Raw genomic sequence first — 17,831 nt, forward strand, 5'->3', positions numbered from 1 at the left:
GGCTTGACAAGCGATGGAGGTTGATAAGTGTTTGTCTGCCAGTTTCTCTCATGACTTCGCCATTTCATAGTCTTTTCTTATTAAAATTATAGTGTACTAATTAAAATTACATTTATTTCACAATTTAATATATATATTTTATCATTTTATATTATAATAAATTAATAAATAATTTGACAATAGAATATACTCTTTTAATTTTAAAGTTCTTTTTAGCATCACTCTCTTTTTTTTCCCTGACTTTTCCGACCAATAACAATATCCGAGAACAAAAAAATCTGCAAAACACTGAGACAAAATGGAAAAAGAGGAAAACGAGAAAAGGTGGCAGATACGTACAAGAGACAAAATACATATAATATTCTATTTCCTTGGCTCACCCCAGGTCAGCTTATTTTGCGTTTTTCCAGGGGTTTTACTCTCACCGACTCACTGAGTCGCTCTGACTCGCCGCGTTCTCTACGCCTTCCACAACCGACCACCACATTCTCTGCCTACGCCTCTTCCTCTTCCTCCGCCTCCTCAGGTAAAAAGGAAATGACTTTCTCTTTCAAATGGCTTTTTTCTTTTGTTTTTGTTTTTGTCTTTTGCTTCATGGATGGGGCCACTCGTAGCTTGTTTACTGGGTTTCTGGTCATGGGCATTTTTTGGGTTTATGAGCTCAAATGCACAAAAGGGTCTTCATTTCTGCATTGAATCTGCCATTTGTGAGAGTCTTGTTTTTATGTTTTGGGCTATGGTGGGTTGGGGGGGTTGACCTAGATTTCCAAGGGCAGACATTAGGAATCTTTTAATTATGCAGATGCTTTATATATATATATATATTATGGATTCCTTCAATTTTATTCCCATCTTTACACGATGGGTTGATTTTGGGTTGCTATATCCAACTTCAAGATGACTGAAATTTATTGTCACCATGCACTAGTTACAGTCATTCCATTTGGGACCAATTTTAGATTGTATAACCATCAAAGCATTTTTTTTCTCTAGTCACTTTAATCAAAGGCACAAAAAGGGTTTCAGGTAACTATCTGGGGAAGTTATTGTTAATTTTTCCCTTATTTTTAAATAATATCTTTCTGCTGTTGTGAAATTTCTGAGTTACTTAGCTACATGTATTTGCATCCTAGTTTCTCACAACTATACACACACTACAATTTCCAATTCCTTATAGATTTTTTTAAGATTACTTTTGGCGTGACCAAACAATTTGAAGTTAAAATGCACTTTTAGATAATGTAGCTAGTTGTAGCTTTTTTATCCTGCTCGCTATAAGTACTAGTTTCATCTGAAGAGCCTTTAACGTTCAGAATAATACTTATGAACTTAGTTGCTGAAGGGTAAACTAACCTGTTCCTCTGAAATTCATCGTCCTTTAATGCTCTTTTTATAGCTACTTGCATTCTGTTTTTATTTCCTTGTTCATATTTATGTGTCTAGTGTTTGTAGATTAGAGTACTTTAAATTGTTCTGAAAAAACTGTATAATCCTTCAATGACTTGTTACCACTTGAAACTCAAATCTATATATATATTTGCATCAGTATAATTAGTCTGTTTGTTTATCCAAGGAATGACGTGATTCTTGAGGAAGGCCACCAAGTGAGCTCTCTACATCCATAATATTGAAGCCATGGTGAGCATAAGAAGAAGCAAACGCTTGAGACTACGTGCTGGTAAAAGTGCTGAAATGTGCTATATCACATATGAATAACTTTGGGCCTATTCATACTAATTTTAATCTGTATAAATCACCTCTCAATAGGTTCTTAATCAATGACAAGGAGTTTTCTGATGCTTGATACACTAGGTTCTTGTTTATTCTTTAAGCAGTGTAACTTAGTGTTTAGCATGCTTATTAATAGGAGTTTCCTGCTTTATAACTCACATGTCAGCGAGTTGATTTTTTTATAAAAAATTTAGTGAATAAAAATCTGATTGAATAGGTTCTTTTTTATTCTTAAGTATATTCACCAAATTGTACGTCTTTGCAGAGAGTTCTGTTCTAGCTCCAGTGCCAAGGTTTTGTGACAAGGGAACTGCTCAAAATTCTACACAAACAAAACCAGATACTGTGCAGTCAATTCCTTCAAATGATGTGAACCTGCCGGAGGGGTAAGAATAGATTGCCAATCAGTCCATGTTATTGTGTCACATGCATCAGATGGACCATTCTTTTCTTTAAAGGTTTTGTCTACTGATTAAAGACACTTGTCAGGGTTCCTAAAGTTAAAGAAAATCATCTGTAGGATGATAACTCCCATCCTGATTTTGTCCAGAAACAGTTCAAGATTTGTAGTTTTATAACTAAATTTTTAGAGCACTTGTATGAAAATAACTGAAAAATTTTGGTGAGGAAAAAAATTTGATATGATACATCTTCTGGTGTTTTGGCTAAAATTAGAAAAGAATACCTTTTTGTTTCTTTGTCATGGTTGGTTCTGAAAATAACTGCTTATGTTCCTGTACTATGGCTCTTAGTTCCTAGTTCCATGATATAGAAGGTTAGAGAGCAGCATGTTCCTGCTCTATTCTTTGTTATGCCTACTTAGTTCATCCGAATTAATTAAAACAAAGCAGAATAAAGAAATCTAAAACTCTATTTTGGAAGAACCAAATTGCTTTCTCTGGCTAGTTATCTTTATGTGAAGTACTCAGATATGATCAAAACACAATGTATTAATGTGTAAAATAATTACTAAGAGGTTTATATGCCAAAATAAATTATTTCCAGAATGCGACTCATACAATGGCTTCCTCTGAGATTATCAGTGTGTTGAGAGAGCCAACTGCAGCAGAGAGAGTTTTGCTGGGCTTACTTGGCCCTGATGATACCAGGATTATGCAGGAGTACAATGACGGTGGTTTGAGTCAAAACTTATCCCACCATGCCCTTGCTGTAAGTGATTGTCCTCAAGATTTCATTGCCTTACCATTTCTGTGTTGATCTGAATAATTTAATTTTGCTACTATGTCGATTATTTCAGGCCTCCACTTTGCCATGTGGCTAAGGGAGAATGGAGAGTCTTCCTTAGCCTCCAGGGAGGGGAATGAAGCCAGAGCTCATGTTGCAGAGCTGGAGGAAAGATTTAGATATGTTGAGGAGATTCTGAGGCATCAGGTCCAAGATTATGGGTCTAAGCTGAATGGCCTGCAAAATAATGTTGATCAGCTGAGGCAGAAGGCTGATTTCTGCGAGAGGAAATGGAAGGAGCAGGAGGCCTTGCATCAGGAGAAGGCCACTTGTTTGGAAGAGGTTTTGAGGCAGCTTGAGGAAGCTAACTCCAACCTTGCCAAGGTCACTCAAAGTCATGACATGGCCAGAACACAGATCGAAAAGCTGACTGGTGCCCTCACTCTGAACATGAAGCTCTACGATCAGGCTGAGGTTGAAGTGAAGAAGTTTCAGCAGGATTGTGAAATGGATAGGATCCTTGGGGAAATAGAGAAGGAACAGCGTGCCGAAAAAAGGATTGCTCTGACCACCGAGATCAAGCTGAATGAGGACTTCCAAAACCCGAACCAGAAGAAGGAAGGTGGGGTCATCCCAACGCTGGAGCTAAACAAAGATGTTAGTAAGCAGGTCATAGAGGCCAAAGACGTCAATGGAGAAGTGAAGGCCCATAATCCTTCGACGTTCTGGACAGTTTGCAGTAGCTGCAAATATCAATATGAGTATGGCAGGGTTTATGTAAATTGCCATCTCCGCTGCAGTAGATGTCGAGCAGGTTTTCTGGCTTTAGAAAATTGTCGACCACCTCCAATTGTTAAGTCATCCAGTAACTCTTCTGACCAGCAACATAGGAGTTCAAGACACCTTGTTGATACGGGAAGTCAAGTAACTGCTTGTGGTAAGCCCCCATATCCTGGATCGGTCTCCCCAAAAGACCTTGGAGGAAGCTGAAAAACCGGCAGAGACCTGGATGGAGAGGGATCCGATGATGCATTCCAGGATGAAGAAGCGGAGGCTCCGGGTGCTTTATCTTTGAGTTGGTTTAGAATGAGCAAAAAAGAGAGAGGGAGAGGGAGAAGAGGAGGGAGGGAGGGAGGGTTACCTATTTCGGAAACTTTTTTGTTTTCTTGGCCTATCTAACGGCAACGCTCTCCTAGCAAAGCCCTTTTTGTATGGTCAACTAGCAAACCCCTTTTTTATTACACTAATAGCGGGATCTACACAAATACAACTACAGCATTATCAAATATCTGTCAACACAAAAATATGCCGTCTTCAAGTTTTCATGTTTTTTTTAGAAATAACTTTAACTTTTCTACGTGTTTAGAGTTATTGTGACTAATGAATTCATCCGAAATACATCGATCTGTGAACAGATTTCATATTTAAAATTGGGTGTATTGAGAAATATTAAGTCTCTTTAACCCACCGTCGTGGCATTTCTTTTTTGGCGTGGGTTTTCCGACCGAGACCAATCTCCGAGAAAAAAAAATCTGCAAAACACTGACACACAAGATGGAAAATGAGGAAAATGAAAAGAAAAAAAGGTGGTAGATACATGAGACAATAATATTCTATTTCCCTTGCTCGCCCCAAGCAAGCTCATTTGCCTTTTTCCAGGGGTTTTACTTTTACCAACTCACTGAGTCACTCTGACTCGCCGCATTCTCTACGCCTTCCACAACCGATCACCACCTTCTTTGCCTCCGCCTCAGGTACAAAGGAAATGACTTTCTCTTTCCAATGGCTTTTCTTTTCTTAAAGTCTTTTGCTTGATTCAGACCCAAAAAAAAAAAAAAAAAAGTCTTTTGCTTGATGGATGGGGACCACTGTTAGCTTGTTTACTGGAGTTTCTGTTCATGGGAATTTTTGGGTTAATGAGCTCCAAGGCACAAAAGGGCTCTTCATTTCTGCATTGAATCTGCCATTTGTGAGATTCTTGTTTTTATATTTTGGCTATGGTGGGGTGGGGGGGTTGACCTAGCTTTCCAAGGTCAGACATTTTTTTAAAAAAATTATGCAGATGCTTTATTTATTATTATTATTTTAATAAAAAAAGATGGATTCTTTTAATTTTATTCCCATTTTTACATGATGGGTTGATTTTGGTTTGCTTATATCCAACTTCAAAATGACCGAAATTTATTGTCCCCGTGTACATGATGGGTTACAACCCATTTGGGGCCAATTTTAGACTGTATAACCATCAAGTCATTGTTTCTCTAGTCACTTTAATCAAAGCCACAAAAGGGTTTCAAGTATTTTCCCTTATTTTTAAATAATGTCTTTCTGCTGTGTGAAAGTTCTGAGTCACTTAACTACATGTAGTTGCATCCTAGCTTCTCACAATACATACTTCAATTTCCAGTTCCTTATAGATTTTTTTTTAAGATTACTTTTGGTGTTACCAATTGAAAAGTTGAATTACGCTTTTAGATAATGTAGCTAGTTGGTAGCTTTTTGAGATTACTACTTTCATCTGACGAGCATTTAACCTTCAGAATAATACTTATGAACTTAGTCGCTGAATGGTAAACACAACCTCTTCCTCTGAAATTCATTGTCCTTTAATGCTCTTTCTATAGGCACATGCATTCTGTTTTTGATTTCTTTGTTCATATTTATATCTCTAGTGTTTGTAGATTATAGTACTTTAAATTGTTCTGAAAAACTTGTATTGTCCTTCAGTGACCTTTTCCTACTTGAAACTCAAATCTGTATATATTCCATCAGTATATTAATTAGTCGCTGAATGGTAAACACAACCTCTTCCTCTGAAATTCATTGTCCTTTAATGCTCTTTCTATAGGCACATGCATTCTGTTTTTGATTTCTTTGTTCATATTTATATCTCTAGTGTTTGTAGATTATAGTACTTTAAATTGTTCTGAAAAACTTGTATTGTCCTTCAGTGACCTTTTCCTACTTGAAACTCAAATCTGTATATATTCCATCAGTATATTAATTAGTCTGCTTGTTTATACAAGGAATAACGTGATTCATGAGGAAGGCCACCAAATGAGCTCTTTGCACTCATAATATTGAATCAGCCATGGTGAGCTTAAGAAGAAGCAAACGCATGAGACTATGCACCGGTAAAAGTGGTCGAAATGTGCTATATCCCATATGAATAAGTTTGGGCCTATTCGTACTAGTTTTAATCTGTATAAATCACCTCTCAATAGGTCTTAATCACTGACAGGAGTAATCTGATGCTTAATACACTAGGTTCTTGTTTATGCTTTAAGCTGTGTAACATAGTGTTTAGCATGCTTATCCATATGAGTTTTCTGCTGTGTAACTCACCTGTCGGTGGTTGAGATAAATTTTCAATTTTTGTGAATAAGAATCTGATTGAATAGGTTCTTTTTTATTCTTAAGTATATTCACCAAATTGTACGTCTTTGCAGAGAGAAGTTCTGTTCTAGCTCCACTGCCAAGGTTTTGTGACAAGGGAACTGCTCCTCAAAATTCTGCCCAAACAAAACCAGATAGTGTGCATTCAATGCCTTCAAATGATGTGAATCTGCCGGAGGGGGTAAGAATGGATTACCAATCAGTCCATGTTATTGTTTCACATGCATCAGATGGACCATTCTTTTCTTTAAAGGTTTTGTCTACTTGTTAAAGACACTTGTCAGGGCTCCTGAAGTTAAAGAAAATCATATGTAGGATGCGAACTCCCATCCTGATTTTGCCCAGAAACAGTTCAAGATGTGTAGTTATATAACTCTTTTTTAGAGCACTTAAACAAAAATAACCAAAAAACTTTGATGAAGAAAACATTTGATATGATTCAGCTTCTGGTGCTTTGGTTAAAATTAGAAAAGAATACCTTTTTGTTTCTTTGTCATGGTTGATTCTGAAAGTAACTGCTTATGTTTCTGTACTGTCGCACCTCCTAGTTCCTTGATATAGAAGGTTAAAGAGCAGCATGTTCCTGCTCTATTCTTGTTATGCCTAATTATCACCTGAATTGATTAAAACAAAGCCGAAGAAAGAATCTAAGACTCTATTTTGGAAGAACCAACTTGTTTTCTCTGGCCAGTTTAGTTTGTGTGAAGTACTCAGATATGATCAAAACACAATGTATTGATGTGTAAAATAATTACTAAGAGGTTTATATGCCAAAATATATTATTTCCAGAATGCGGCTCATACAAGGGCTTCCTCTGAGATTATCAGTGTGTTGAGAGAGCCAGCTGCAGCAGAGAGAGTTTTGCTGGGCTTACTTGGCCCTGATGATACCAGGATTATGCAGGAGTACGATGACGGTGGTTTGAGGCAAAACTTATCCCACCATGCCCTTGCTGTAAGTGATTGTCCTCAAGATTTCATTGCCTTACCATTTCTGTGTTGATCTGAATAATTTAATTTTGCTACTATGTCGATTATTTCAGGCCTGCCTCCACTTTGCCATGTGGCTAAGGGAAAATGGAGAGTCTTCCTTAGCCTCCAGGGAGCGCGATGAAGCCAGAGCTCGTGTTGCAGAGCTGGAGGAAAATGTTAGGAATGTTGAGGAGATTCTGAGGCATCAGGTCCAAGAGTATGAGTCTAAGCTGAATGGTCTGCAAAATGATGTTGATCAGCTGAGTCAGAAGGCTGAGTTGTACGAGAGGAATTGGAAGGAGCAGGAAGCCTTGCATCAGGAGAAGGACACTCTTATGGTAGAGGTTTTGAGGCTGCGTGAGGAAGCTATCTCTGAGCTTGCCAAGGTCACTCAAAGTCATGACGTGGCCAGAACACGTATCAAAAATCTGACTGGTGCCCTCACTCGGAGCAGGAAGCTCTACGAGCAGGCTGAGGTTGAAGTGAAGAAGGTTCAGCAAGACTGCGAAATGGATAGGATCCTTGGGGAAATAGAGAAGGAAGAGCGTGCGAAGAAAGAGGCCAAAGACGTTGATGGAGAAGTGGGGGCCCAGCGTCCTTCAACTTTCTGGACAAAGTGCTATAGATGCAATGTGCATTTTCTGTATAGTAGGGTTTATGTAGATCGTCTTCTCCGCTGCCAACAATGTCAAACCAACTTTGTGTCTAAAGAAGTCTACATCATGTCACCATCCGCACTTGTTGAGTCATCCAGTAACTCTTCTCACCAGCAACATGTTGATACTGAAAGTCAAGGAACTGCTAGTGGCGGCAAGCCCCCATATCTTGGAGTGGTCTCCCTAAAAGACCCCGAAGGGAGCTGAAGACCCGGACGGGATGGATGGAGAGGGATCCGTCGATGCAATGCAGGATGAAGAGAGGGGGGGTTGTTAAGAAAATACATATTTTGTAAACGTTTTGTTTTCTTGGCCTATCTAACTAACGGTAACCCTCTCCTACCAAAAACCCTTTTTGTATGGTCAACTAGCAGCCCTTTTTTATTACACTAATCAACTACGGTATTATCAAATATATATCAATGATTTACATCAAATCTCTTTCAACACAAAAATGTCACCTTTAAATTTTCATGTTCAGATATATTTCAATCTTGTTTGTGGATATTTAAGTACTTATGTTCACTTCACGAATGTTGGCACCAATTAGTTTTAAGCTGTATAAATCACCTCTCAATGATTCTTAATCAGTGACATGAGTTTTCTGATGCTTAATACACTATGTTGTTGTTTATGGTTTAATCTATGTAACTTAATGTTTAGCATGCATTCATAGGTGTTTTCTGCTGTGTAACTCACCTGTCGGTGAGTTGAGACAAATTTTCAATTTTGGTGAATAAGAATCTGATTGAACAGGTTCTTTTTTATTCTCAAGTATATTCACCAAATTGTAAGTCTTTGCAGAGAGAGGTTCTGTTCTAGCTTCAATGCCAAGGTTTTGTGACAACGGAACTGCTCCTCAAAATTCATTCAATGCCCTCAAATGATGTGAATCTGCCGGAGGGGGTAAGAATGGATTACCAATCAGTCCATGTCACTGTTTAGCTTGGATACAAGATGAGGTGTTGGTAATTGATGATGACAAGTGGAATTTAATAAGCTGTATAGATCAATTAGGTGACAAGTGGATAACTTTATAAAATGCTTAAGACTGAAAAGTTGCTCTCTGTAATTGATGAATTAGTAGAAGCAAGCAATGATCGGCTAACACATCAGACCTCATTGTTGAACACGAAGCTGAGCCGCTCTGGAGGGCCCCACTAGTGTATGTCGCTCCGCATCATCCACTTCATCACCAAATCTCACCCTGCGGCCTGCATCAATCCCGTCGTTGCTCTTTCCTCGGGTCTATAAAAGCAGATTCTGCTTGGCTACAACAACCAAGGTGTTAAATACAGAGGGTTTTGAAAATATCGATAATTTAAAAATATGAAAATATTAATAAAATTGAAAAAATATTAATATTGATAAAAATTGGATGAAAATTAAGAAATTGTAATAAATATAATGAAATTTTAGAAGAAATTTATTTAGTCAATCATCTATTATTTTGACACAAAAAATTAGAAGGAAATGCATTGTGTGACTTAGAAAATCTAGAGTAATTAATGAAAGAAAATTAAACACTCTCTAGTAAATTATTTATCTTTTTTTACTACAGTATTTGACACTTCATAAATTACATAATAAGATACATAAGTAACCTTATTTCACGTTATTCACCGGACATGTCATATGTTCTTATATTTATTATTTATCAAAAATTAAAAAATAATTAAATATGTAAACCAACTTAATTTGTCATGAAAATTAGGCATTTTACCATGCGTAAAAAATAATAGTGAAGATTGAAAATTAATTAAGAACGTAAATAAAGTTGTCCAATGAAGAATTAAATAGAAAGTAAAGAAAATGATTATAGAGATTTAAGTAATGAAGTAACAATTTGAAGGGAATATTGAGTAATGTAAGTAATTATAATGAATAATAAAGTAATCAATAATATTAAATGAATTAAATAAAAAAAATAAATGATATTAAGTAATTAAGTAATTGGTCAACAATATAGAACAAGAAGTAAGAAAATGACTTCTGAATTCAATCCCACCGCAAAAACTTCCACACACGTTTAATCTCACCCGTCAGATTCCGTCCCAAAATATTTTAGTCTCTACCCCACCGTCGTGGCAGTTAATGTTGTTTTTGGCGTGGCAGGTACATGCGTGAGACAAAATATATATAATCTTCTATTTCTTTTACTCACCCCAAGCGCATTTGCTCTTTTCCAGGGTTTTACTTTCACCAACTCAGTGACAGTGAGTCACTCTGACTCGCCGCGTTCTCTACGCCTTCTACAACCGACCTCCACCTTCCCCAGCCTCCTCAGGTACAAAGGAAATGACTTTCTCTTTCCAGTGGCTTTTCTTTTTTAAAGTCATTTGCTTGGTGGATGGGGACCACTCTTAGCTTGTTTACTGAGTTTCTGGTGACGGGCATTTTTGGGTTTATGAGCTCCAAGGCACAAAAGGGCTCTACATTTCTGCATTGAATCTGCCATATGTGAGAGTCTTGTTTTATATTTTGGCTGTGGTGGGTAGGTGGGGTTGACCTAGCTTTCAAAGGTCAGACATTAGGAATTTTTTTAACTATACAGGTGCTTTTTTTTATATAAAAAAAGGATTCTTTCAATTTTATTCCCATTTTTACATGATGGGTTGATTTTGGTTTGCTTATATCCAATTTCTTGTTACAGCCATTCCATTTGGGGCCAGTTTTAGATTGTATAACCATCAAAACCGTTGTTTCTCTAGTCACTTTAATCAAAGGCACAAAAGGGTTTCAAGTAACTATCTGGGGAAGTTATTGTTAATTTTTTTCCTTATTTTTAAATAATGTCTTTCTGCTTTTGTTAAAGTTCTGAGTCACTTAGCTACATGTATTTGCATCCTAGCTTCTCACAACTATGCATATTTCAATTTCCAGTTCCTTGTAGATTTCATTTTAGATTACTTTTGGGGTGACCAAGTGAAGTTGAAATGCACTTTTAGATAATGTAGCTAGTTGGTAGCTTTTTTTTTCCTGCTCACTATAAATACTAGTTTCATCTGACGAGCCTATAACTTTCAGAATAATACTTATGAACTTAGTTTCTGAATGGTAAACACAACATGTTCCTCCGAAATTCATTCCTTTAATGCTCTTTCTATAGCTACTTGCATTCTGTTCCTTGTTCATATTTATATGTCTAGTGTTTGTAGATTAGAGTACTTAAATTGTTCTGCAAACCTGTATAATCCTTCAATGACTTGTTCCCACTTGAAACTCAAATCTATATATGTTTGCATCAGTATAATTCGTCTGCTTGTTTATCCAAGGAATAACGTAATTCATGAGGAAGGTCATCAAGTGAGCTCTCTACATCCATAATATGGAATCAGCCATGGTGAGCATAAGAAGAAGCAAACGCTTGAGACTACGCGCCGGTAAAAGTTGCTGAAATGTGCTATATCACATATGAATAAGTTTGGGCCTATTCATACTAATCTTAAGCTGTATAAATGACCTCTCAATAGGTTCCTAATCACTGACAGTAGTTTTATGATGCTTGATACACTAGGTTCTTGTTTATGCTTTAAGCTGTGTAACTTAGTGCTTAGCATGCTTATTCATAGGAGTTTTCTGCTGTATAACTCACATGTCAGCGAGTATTTTTTTTAATTTTGGTGAATAAAAATCTGATTAAATAGGTTATTTTTTATTCTTAAGTAGATTCACCAAATTGTTGGTCTTTGCAGAGAGAAGTTCTGTTCTAGCACCATTGCCAAGGTTTTGTGACAAGGGAACTGCTCCTCAAAATTCTACCCAAACAAAACCAGATAGTGTGCATCCAATGCCTTCAAATGATGTAAGTCTGCCAGAGGGGGTAAGAATGGATTACCAATCAGTCCATGTTATTGTATCACATGCATCGTATAGACCACTCTTTTCTTTATAGGTTTTCTCTACTTGTTAAAGACACTTGTGAGGGTTCCTAAAGTTAAAGAAAATCATCTGTAGGATGATAACTCCCATCCTGATTTTTTCCTGAAACATTTCAAGATTTGTAGTTACATAACTAATTTTGTAGAGCACTTATACGAAAATAACTTAAAAACCTTGATGACGAAAAAATTTGATATGATTCATCTTCTGGTGCTTTGGCCAAAATTAAAAAAGAATACCTTTTTGTTTCTTAGTCATGGTTGGTTCTGAAAGTAACTGCTCTTGCTCCTGTACTGTGGTGCTTAGTTCCTAGTTCCTTGATATGGAAGGTTAGAGAGCAGCATGTTCCTGCTCTATTCTTTGCTATGCCTAATTAGTTCATCCAAATTAATTAAAACAAAACTGAAGAAAGAAATCTAAAACTCCTTATTTGGAAGAACCAACTTGCTTTCTGTGGCTAGTTTACTTTGTGTGAAATACTCTGATATGATCAAATCACAATGTACCAATATATAAAATAACTACTAAGAGGTGTAAATGCCAAAATCTGTTAGAATGCAACTCGTACGAGGGCTTCCCCTGAGATTATCAGTATGTTGAGAGAGCCAGCTGCTGCAGAGAGAGTTTTGCTGGGCTTACTTGGCCCTGATGATACCAGGATTATGCAGGAGTATGATGACGGTGGTTTGAGGCAAAACTTGGCCCACCATGCCCTTGGTGTAAGTGATTGCCCTCAAGATTTCATTGCCTTCCCATTTCTGTGTTGATCTGAATAATTTAATTTTGCTACTGTGTTGTTCTGAATAATTTAATATTGCTACTATGTCAATTATTTCAGGCCTGCCTTCACTTTGCCATGTGGCTAAAGGAAAATGGAGAGTCTTCCTTAGCCTCTAGGGAGCGCAATGAAGCCAGAGCTCGTGTTGCAGGGCTGGAGGAAAGAGTTAGACATGTTGAGGAGATTCTGAGGCATCTGGTCCAAGAATATGAGTCTAAGCTAAATGGCCTGCAAAATAATGTTGATCAGCTGAGGCCGAAGGCTGAGTTCTGCAAGAGGAAATGGAAGGAGCAGGAGGCGTTGCATCAAGAGAAGGCCACTCGTTTGGAAGAGGTTTTGAAGCAGCTTGAGGAAGCTAACTCCGACCTTGCCAAGGTCACTCAAAGTCATGACATGGCAAGAACGCGTATCGAAAAGCTGACTAGTGCCCTCACTCGGAGCAGGAAGCTCTACGAGCAGGCTGAGGTTGAAGTGAAGAAGGTTCAGCAGGACTGCGAAATGGATAGGATCCTTGGGGAAATAGAGAAGGAAGAGCGTGGGAAAAAAAGGATTGCTCTGACCACCGAGCTAGAGCTGGTAGAGGGCTTCCAAAACCAAAACCAGAAGATGGAAGGTGGGATCATGCCAACACCGGAGCTAAACAAAGATGTTAGCAAGCAAGTGGAAGAAGCTGAAGACATTGATGAACTGGTGGACGTTGACTAGTTTCTGAGCCTTTTGCAATCACTGTAAAATTCATTATGAGTGTTACAGGGTTGATGGTGCTCGTTTCTCCTGCCCAACTTGTCAACCGGTTTCTCTGGCTATAGAATTGTCACCACCACCTGCAGCTGGAGGATGAAGAAGTCGAGACTCAGGGTGCTCTCTCATTGAGAGAGAGAGAGAGAGAGAGAGAGAGAGAGAGAGAGAGAGAGAGAGAGAGAGATACAACTACATTATTATCAAATATATAATCAACCAGCAAAGCCCTTTTTGATTACGCTAATAGTGGGATCTGCACATATACAACTACATTATTATCAAATATATATCAATGATCATGTTTAGAGTAATATTTTAACACAAAAAAATGCCATCTTTATTTGTTCATGTTTAGAGTTATATTTCAAGCTTGTTTGTGGATATTGAAGTACTTATTTCCCACATGTTGTCACCGATTTAACGGTTTAGATCAAAACTCTTCATCAAACATTTTAAAAAAAATGGTATCTTAATCAAAACTTTCAAAACTTTAATTGCTTTTATTAATGGTTCATTTATCTATTTTGTGGGTGTTTTTAAGACAACAACGTCCATGCCTTGTTCCGAGTCTGCCGTAACCTCCTACAATCGCAAAGCAATGACACACAATATAGGAAATACACACAAAATGGGAAATACAAAGAAAAGGTGGTAAATGCATGCGAGACATAGTACACAATTGCTTGCTAACCTCCTGAATCACAATCTCTTTGCCTTTCCCTCTGCCTTTGCATTTGCCTTTCTCAAGGGTTTTAAGAACTGCCTCTGATTCTCTGCCTCCGGTGCTCAGGTACCAAAAAAAAAAAAAAAAAAAAAAAAAGAGTACTTTCTCTTCCCAGTGGCTTCTTGTGTCTTTTGTTCTTAATGGGCTGTTGATTCATGGCTTGTTGACTGAGTTTCCGGTCATGGGTGTTTTGCATTTTTTAGCTTTAAGTCACAGAAGAGTTCTTCTTTGTTGTTGGCTTGGTGGGTTTCTCTTGATTCTGTGCTCTGGCTTGTCGAAGACTGTTTTTTAAATTTTGCGTACTGGGTTTTGCTTTTAGTATTTTACCATTTACCAGTAACTCCCTGCAAGAGAGCTGGTACGTTGGTGGGGTTGACTGAACTTTCCAAGGTCAGAAATTTAGGATTTTTATCAATCGAAGTGCTTTTCTTGGGTTCCTTTAATTCAAATCCCATTTTTGTATGAACGAAGATAATAAGCCCAAGTGAGAGAATCATGTTGAAGTCATTTAAAGAAGGTTTTGCTTACGCCTAATGTTTTCGCTGTGTTCTGTTTCCTTAGTCGCTTCAATCACACAAGCAAGGTTTTTAAGCTACTATTTGGTGAAGTTACTTGTTTTAGTTTCCTTATTTTCTTTTTTCCGTTAATATATTCCTGCTGTTATCAGAGTTCTGAGGTAGTTAGCAAAGCAGCTTCTCATAATCATAAGTCATAAACCATCTCTAATTGCCAATTTCTTATGGCTCTTATTGGGATTGGGTTAATATTTTGTGGTACCAATTGAAACAGAATACACCTTTTGATCATGTGACTAATTGGTGGTCTTAGCCTGCCCTGCCCTAATAGACATTAGTATAATTAGTCTGAGTTGTGCTAATATTGTTAAGTCGTTCCCACTTGAAAATATGTATTTGTATCATTATAATTGGTCTACTTGTTTATCCAAGGAATAACATGATTTATGAGGAAGGCCGCCAAGTGAGCTCTCTTCATCCATAATATTGAATCAGCCATGGTAAGCGTAAGAAGAAGCAAACGCTTGAGACTACATGCCGGTAAAAGTTCCGAAATGTGCTATATCACATATGAATAAGTGTGGGCCTATTCATATTAGTTTTAAGCTGTATAAATCACCTCTCAATGATTCTTAATCACCGACAGGAGTTTTCTGATGCTTAATACACTAGGTTGATGTTTATGGTTTAAGCTATGTAACTTAATGTTTAGCAAGCTTATTCATACGAGTTTTCTGCTGTGTAACTCACCTGTCAGTGACTTGAGATAAATTTTCAATTTTGGTGAATAAGAATCTGATTGAATTTTTATTCTTAAGTATATTCACCAAATCGTAGTTGTTTGCAGAGAGAAGTTCTGTTCTAGCTCCACTGCTAAGGTTTTGTGACAAGGGAACTGCTCCTCAAAATTCTACCCAAACAGAACCTGATAGTGTGCATCCAATGCCTTCAAATTATGTAAATCTCCCAGATGGGGTAAGAATGGATTTCCAATCAGTCCATATTATTGTATCATATGCATCAAATGGATCACTCTTTTCTTTAAAGGTTTTGTCTACTTGTTAAAGACATCAGGGTTCCCAAAGCAAAGGAAAATCATCTGTAGGATGATAACTCCAATCCTTATTTTGTCCTGAAACAGTTCAAGATTTGTAGTTGTATAACTAATTTTTTTAGGGCATTTATATGAAAAGAACTGAAAAACCTTGATGAGGAAAAAATTGGATATGATTCATCTTCTGGTGCTTTGGTTAAAATTAGAAAAAGAATACCTTTTTCATGGTTGGTTCTGAAAGTAACTGCTTATGTTCCTTTACTATGGCACTTAGTTCCTAGTTCCTTGATATAGAAGATTTGAGTGCACCATGTTCCGGCTCTATTCGTTGTTATGCCTAATTAGTTCATCCCAATTAAATAAAACAAAGCAGAAGAAAGAAATCTAAAACTCTATTTTGGAATAACCAACTTGTTTTCTGTGGCTAGTTTAGTTTGTGTGAAGTACTCAGATATGATTAAAACACAATGTATCAACGTGCAAAATAACTGATAAGAGGTGTCTATACCAAAATCTATTATTTCCAGAATGCGACTGATACAAGGGATTCCCCTGAGATTATCAGCATGTTGAGAGAGCCAGCTGCTGCAGAGAAAGTTTTGCTGGGCTTACTTGGCCCTGATGATACCAAGATTATGCAGGAGTATGATGACGGTGGTTTGAGGCAAAACTTATCCTACCATGCCCTTGCTGTAAGTGATTGTCCTCAAGATTTCATTGCCTTAACATTTCTGTGTTGATCTGAATAATTTAATTTTGCTACTATGTCGATTATTTCAGGCCTGCCTCCACTTTGCCATGTGGCTAAGGGAAAATGGAGAGTCTTCCTTAGCCTCCAGGGAGCGCGATGAAGCCAGAGCTCGTGTTGCAGAGCTGGAGGAAAAAGTTAGAAATGTTGAGGAGATAATGAAGCATCAGGTCCAAGAATACAAGTCTAAGCTGAATGGCCTGCAAAATGATGTTGATCAGCAGAGGCAAAAGGCTGCGTTCTGCGAGAGGAAATGGAAGCAGCAGTTGGCGTTGCATCAGGAGAAGTCCACTCGTTTGGAAGAGGTTCTGAGGCAGCTTGTGGAAGCTAACTCCAACCTTGCCAAGGATACTCAAAGTCTTGACGTGGCCAGAACACGTATCGAAAAGCTGACTGGTGCCCTCACTCGGACCAGGAAGCTCTACAAGCAGGCTGAGGTTGAAGTGAAGAAAGTTCAGCAGGAATGCGAAATGGATAGGATCCTTGGGGAAATAGAGAAGGAAGAGCGTGTGAAAAAAAGGATTGCTCTGACCACTGAGTTAGAGCTGGTAGAGGACTTCCAAAACCAAAACCAGAAGGAAGGTGGGATCATGCCAACGCTGGAGCTAAACAAAGATGTTAGCAAGCAGGTGAATGAGGCCAAAAACGTTGATGGAGAAGTGGAGGCCCAGCATCCTTCGACTTTCTGGACAAGGTGCCATTGCTGCAACGTTCGTTATAAGTTTAGCAGGGTTCATGTAAATCACCTTCTCCGCTGCCAGGCATGTCCAGCGGCCTTTGTAGCCACAGAAGAAGTCTCCACCATCTACAGAAGAAGACACCTTGTTGATACTGGAAGTCAAGTAACTGCTAGTGGCAGGAAGCCCCCAGATCATGGAATGGTCTCCCTAAAAGGCCCCGGAGGAAGCTGAAGACCCAAACGGACATGGATGGAGAGGAATCCGATGATGCATTGCAGAATGAAGATAGGGGGTGGTTAAGAAAATACATATTTTGTAAACTCTCTGTTTTCTTGGCCTATCTAACTAACGGTAACCCTTTTTGTATGGTCAACTAGCAAAGCCCTTTTTTATTACACTAATAGTGGGATCTGCACAGATACCAACTGCAGTATTATCATATCAATGATTCCAATCATTAACATCAAACCTCTTTCAACACAGAACTATGTCATCTTTAACTTTTCATGTTTATAGTTATATTTTAAGCTTGTTTGTGGATATTGAAGAACTTATATTCATTTCCCACATTTTGTCACCGATTAGACGGTGTAGATCAGAACTCTTAATTAATCAAACATTTTAAAAATAAGATCGTAGTCAAAACTTTAGTGTTTGATTAATGTTTTATTTATTTATTTTGTTTGTATTTTAAAACGCCACCGTATTGAGCTTGCTGACCGTAATCTCCTACAACATCAAAGTAGACACAAAATGGGAAACAGAACGA

General features: G+C 37.8%; 4 protein-coding genes across 12 annotated transcripts; all 4 read left to right on the forward strand.

Moving 5' to 3' along the window:
• Positions 322 to 4,318, forward strand: LOC109946313. Of its 3 annotated transcripts, none has more exons than XM_020553850.1 (5): positions 322 to 526; positions 1,574 to 1,678; positions 1,997 to 2,117; positions 2,737 to 2,901; positions 2,990 to 4,318. In XM_020553850.1, exon 5 carries the CDS (start codon positions 3,004 to 3,006, stop codon positions 3,904 to 3,906), a length of 903 nt encoding a protein of 300 aa, XP_020409439.1. In that variant the 5' UTR covers positions 322 to 526; positions 1,574 to 1,678; positions 1,997 to 2,117; positions 2,737 to 2,901; positions 2,990 to 3,003; the 3' UTR covers positions 3,907 to 4,318. The 3 variants fall into 3 exon arrangements, with proteins under 3 accessions (XP_020409439.1, XP_020409440.1, XP_020409441.1); XM_020553851.1 differs by having other exon boundaries at positions 2,775 to 2,901; XM_020553852.1 differs by having other exon boundaries at positions 1,574 to 1,638.
• Positions 6,500 to 8,147, forward strand: LOC109946264. Its single transcript, XM_020553585.1, has 3 exons — positions 6,500 to 6,565; positions 7,103 to 7,267; positions 7,356 to 8,147. Exons 1-3 carry the CDS (start codon positions 6,500 to 6,502, stop codon positions 8,145 to 8,147), a joined length of 1,023 nt encoding a protein of 340 aa, XP_020409174.1.
• LOC109950549 lies at positions 10,119 to 13,686 on the forward strand. 6 transcript variants are annotated; one of them, XM_020569657.1, is made up of 5 exons: positions 10,119 to 10,227; positions 11,216 to 11,392; positions 11,636 to 11,763; positions 12,377 to 12,541; positions 12,661 to 13,686. In XM_020569657.1, the coding sequence occupies exons 3-5, from the start codon at positions 11,731 to 11,733 to the stop codon at positions 13,303 to 13,305; spliced, it is 843 nt and encodes a 280-aa protein (XP_020425246.1). In that variant the 5' UTR covers positions 10,119 to 10,227; positions 11,216 to 11,392; positions 11,636 to 11,730; the 3' UTR covers positions 13,306 to 13,686. The 6 variants fall into 6 exon arrangements, with proteins under 6 accessions (XP_020425246.1, XP_020425243.1, XP_020425245.1 ...); XM_020569654.1 differs by having other exon boundaries at positions 11,216 to 11,323; XM_020569656.1 differs by having other exon boundaries at positions 11,216 to 11,323; positions 11,636 to 11,745.
• Positions 13,857 to 17,540, forward strand: LOC109950560. 2 transcript variants are annotated; one of them, XM_020569728.1, is made up of 5 exons: positions 13,857 to 14,131; positions 15,013 to 15,120; positions 15,428 to 15,555; positions 16,162 to 16,326; positions 16,415 to 17,540. In XM_020569728.1, exons 2-5 carry the CDS (start codon positions 15,078 to 15,080, stop codon positions 17,291 to 17,293), a joined length of 1,215 nt encoding a protein of 404 aa, XP_020425317.1. In that variant the 5' UTR covers positions 13,857 to 14,131; positions 15,013 to 15,077; the 3' UTR covers positions 17,294 to 17,540. The 2 variants fall into 2 exon arrangements, with proteins under 2 accessions (XP_020425317.1, XP_020425318.1); XM_020569729.1 differs by lacking the exon at positions 15,013 to 15,120.

The sequence above is a fragment of the Prunus persica genome, chromosome G8, assembly GCF_000346465.2.
Source record: "Prunus persica cultivar Lovell chromosome G8, Prunus_persica_NCBIv2, whole genome shotgun sequence".
Lineage (NCBI taxonomy): Eukaryota > Viridiplantae > Streptophyta > Magnoliopsida > Rosales > Rosaceae > Prunus > Prunus persica.

Excerpts from the sequence above, each read along its gene's own strand:
- LOC109946313 (XM_020553850.1), top strand. The coding sequence starts at position 3,004 with ATGTGGCTAAGGGAGAATGGAGAGTCTTCCTTAGCCTCCAGGGAGGGG.
- LOC109946264 (XM_020553585.1), top strand. The coding sequence starts at position 6,500 with ATGGATTACCAATCAGTCCATGTTATTGTTTCACATGCATCAGATGGA. Across the intron at positions 6,566-7,102 it reads GACCATTCTTTTCTTTAAAG|AATGCGGCTCATACAAGGGC; the intron begins GTTTTGTCTACT and ends TATTATTTCCAG. Across the intron at positions 7,268-7,355 it reads TATCCCACCATGCCCTTGCT|GCCTGCCTCCACTTTGCCAT; the intron begins GTAAGTGATTGT and ends CGATTATTTCAG.
- LOC109950549 (XM_020569654.1), top strand. The coding sequence starts at position 11,269 with ATGGAATCAGCCATGGTGAGCATAAGAAGAAGCAAACGCTTGAGACTA. Across the intron at positions 11,764-12,376 it reads ATGTAAGTCTGCCAGAGGGG|AATGCAACTCGTACGAGGGC; the intron begins GTAAGAATGGAT and ends AAAATCTGTTAG. Across the intron at positions 12,542-12,660 it reads TGGCCCACCATGCCCTTGGT|GCCTGCCTTCACTTTGCCAT; the intron begins GTAAGTGATTGC and ends CAATTATTTCAG.
- LOC109950560 (XM_020569728.1), top strand. The coding sequence starts at position 15,078 with ATGGTAAGCGTAAGAAGAAGCAAACGCTTGAGACTACATGCCG. Across the intron at positions 15,121-15,427 it reads ACGCTTGAGACTACATGCCG|AGAGAAGTTCTGTTCTAGCT; the intron begins GTAAAAGTTCCG and ends AGTTGTTTGCAG. Across the intron at positions 16,327-16,414 it reads TATCCTACCATGCCCTTGCT|GCCTGCCTCCACTTTGCCAT; the intron begins GTAAGTGATTGT and ends CGATTATTTCAG.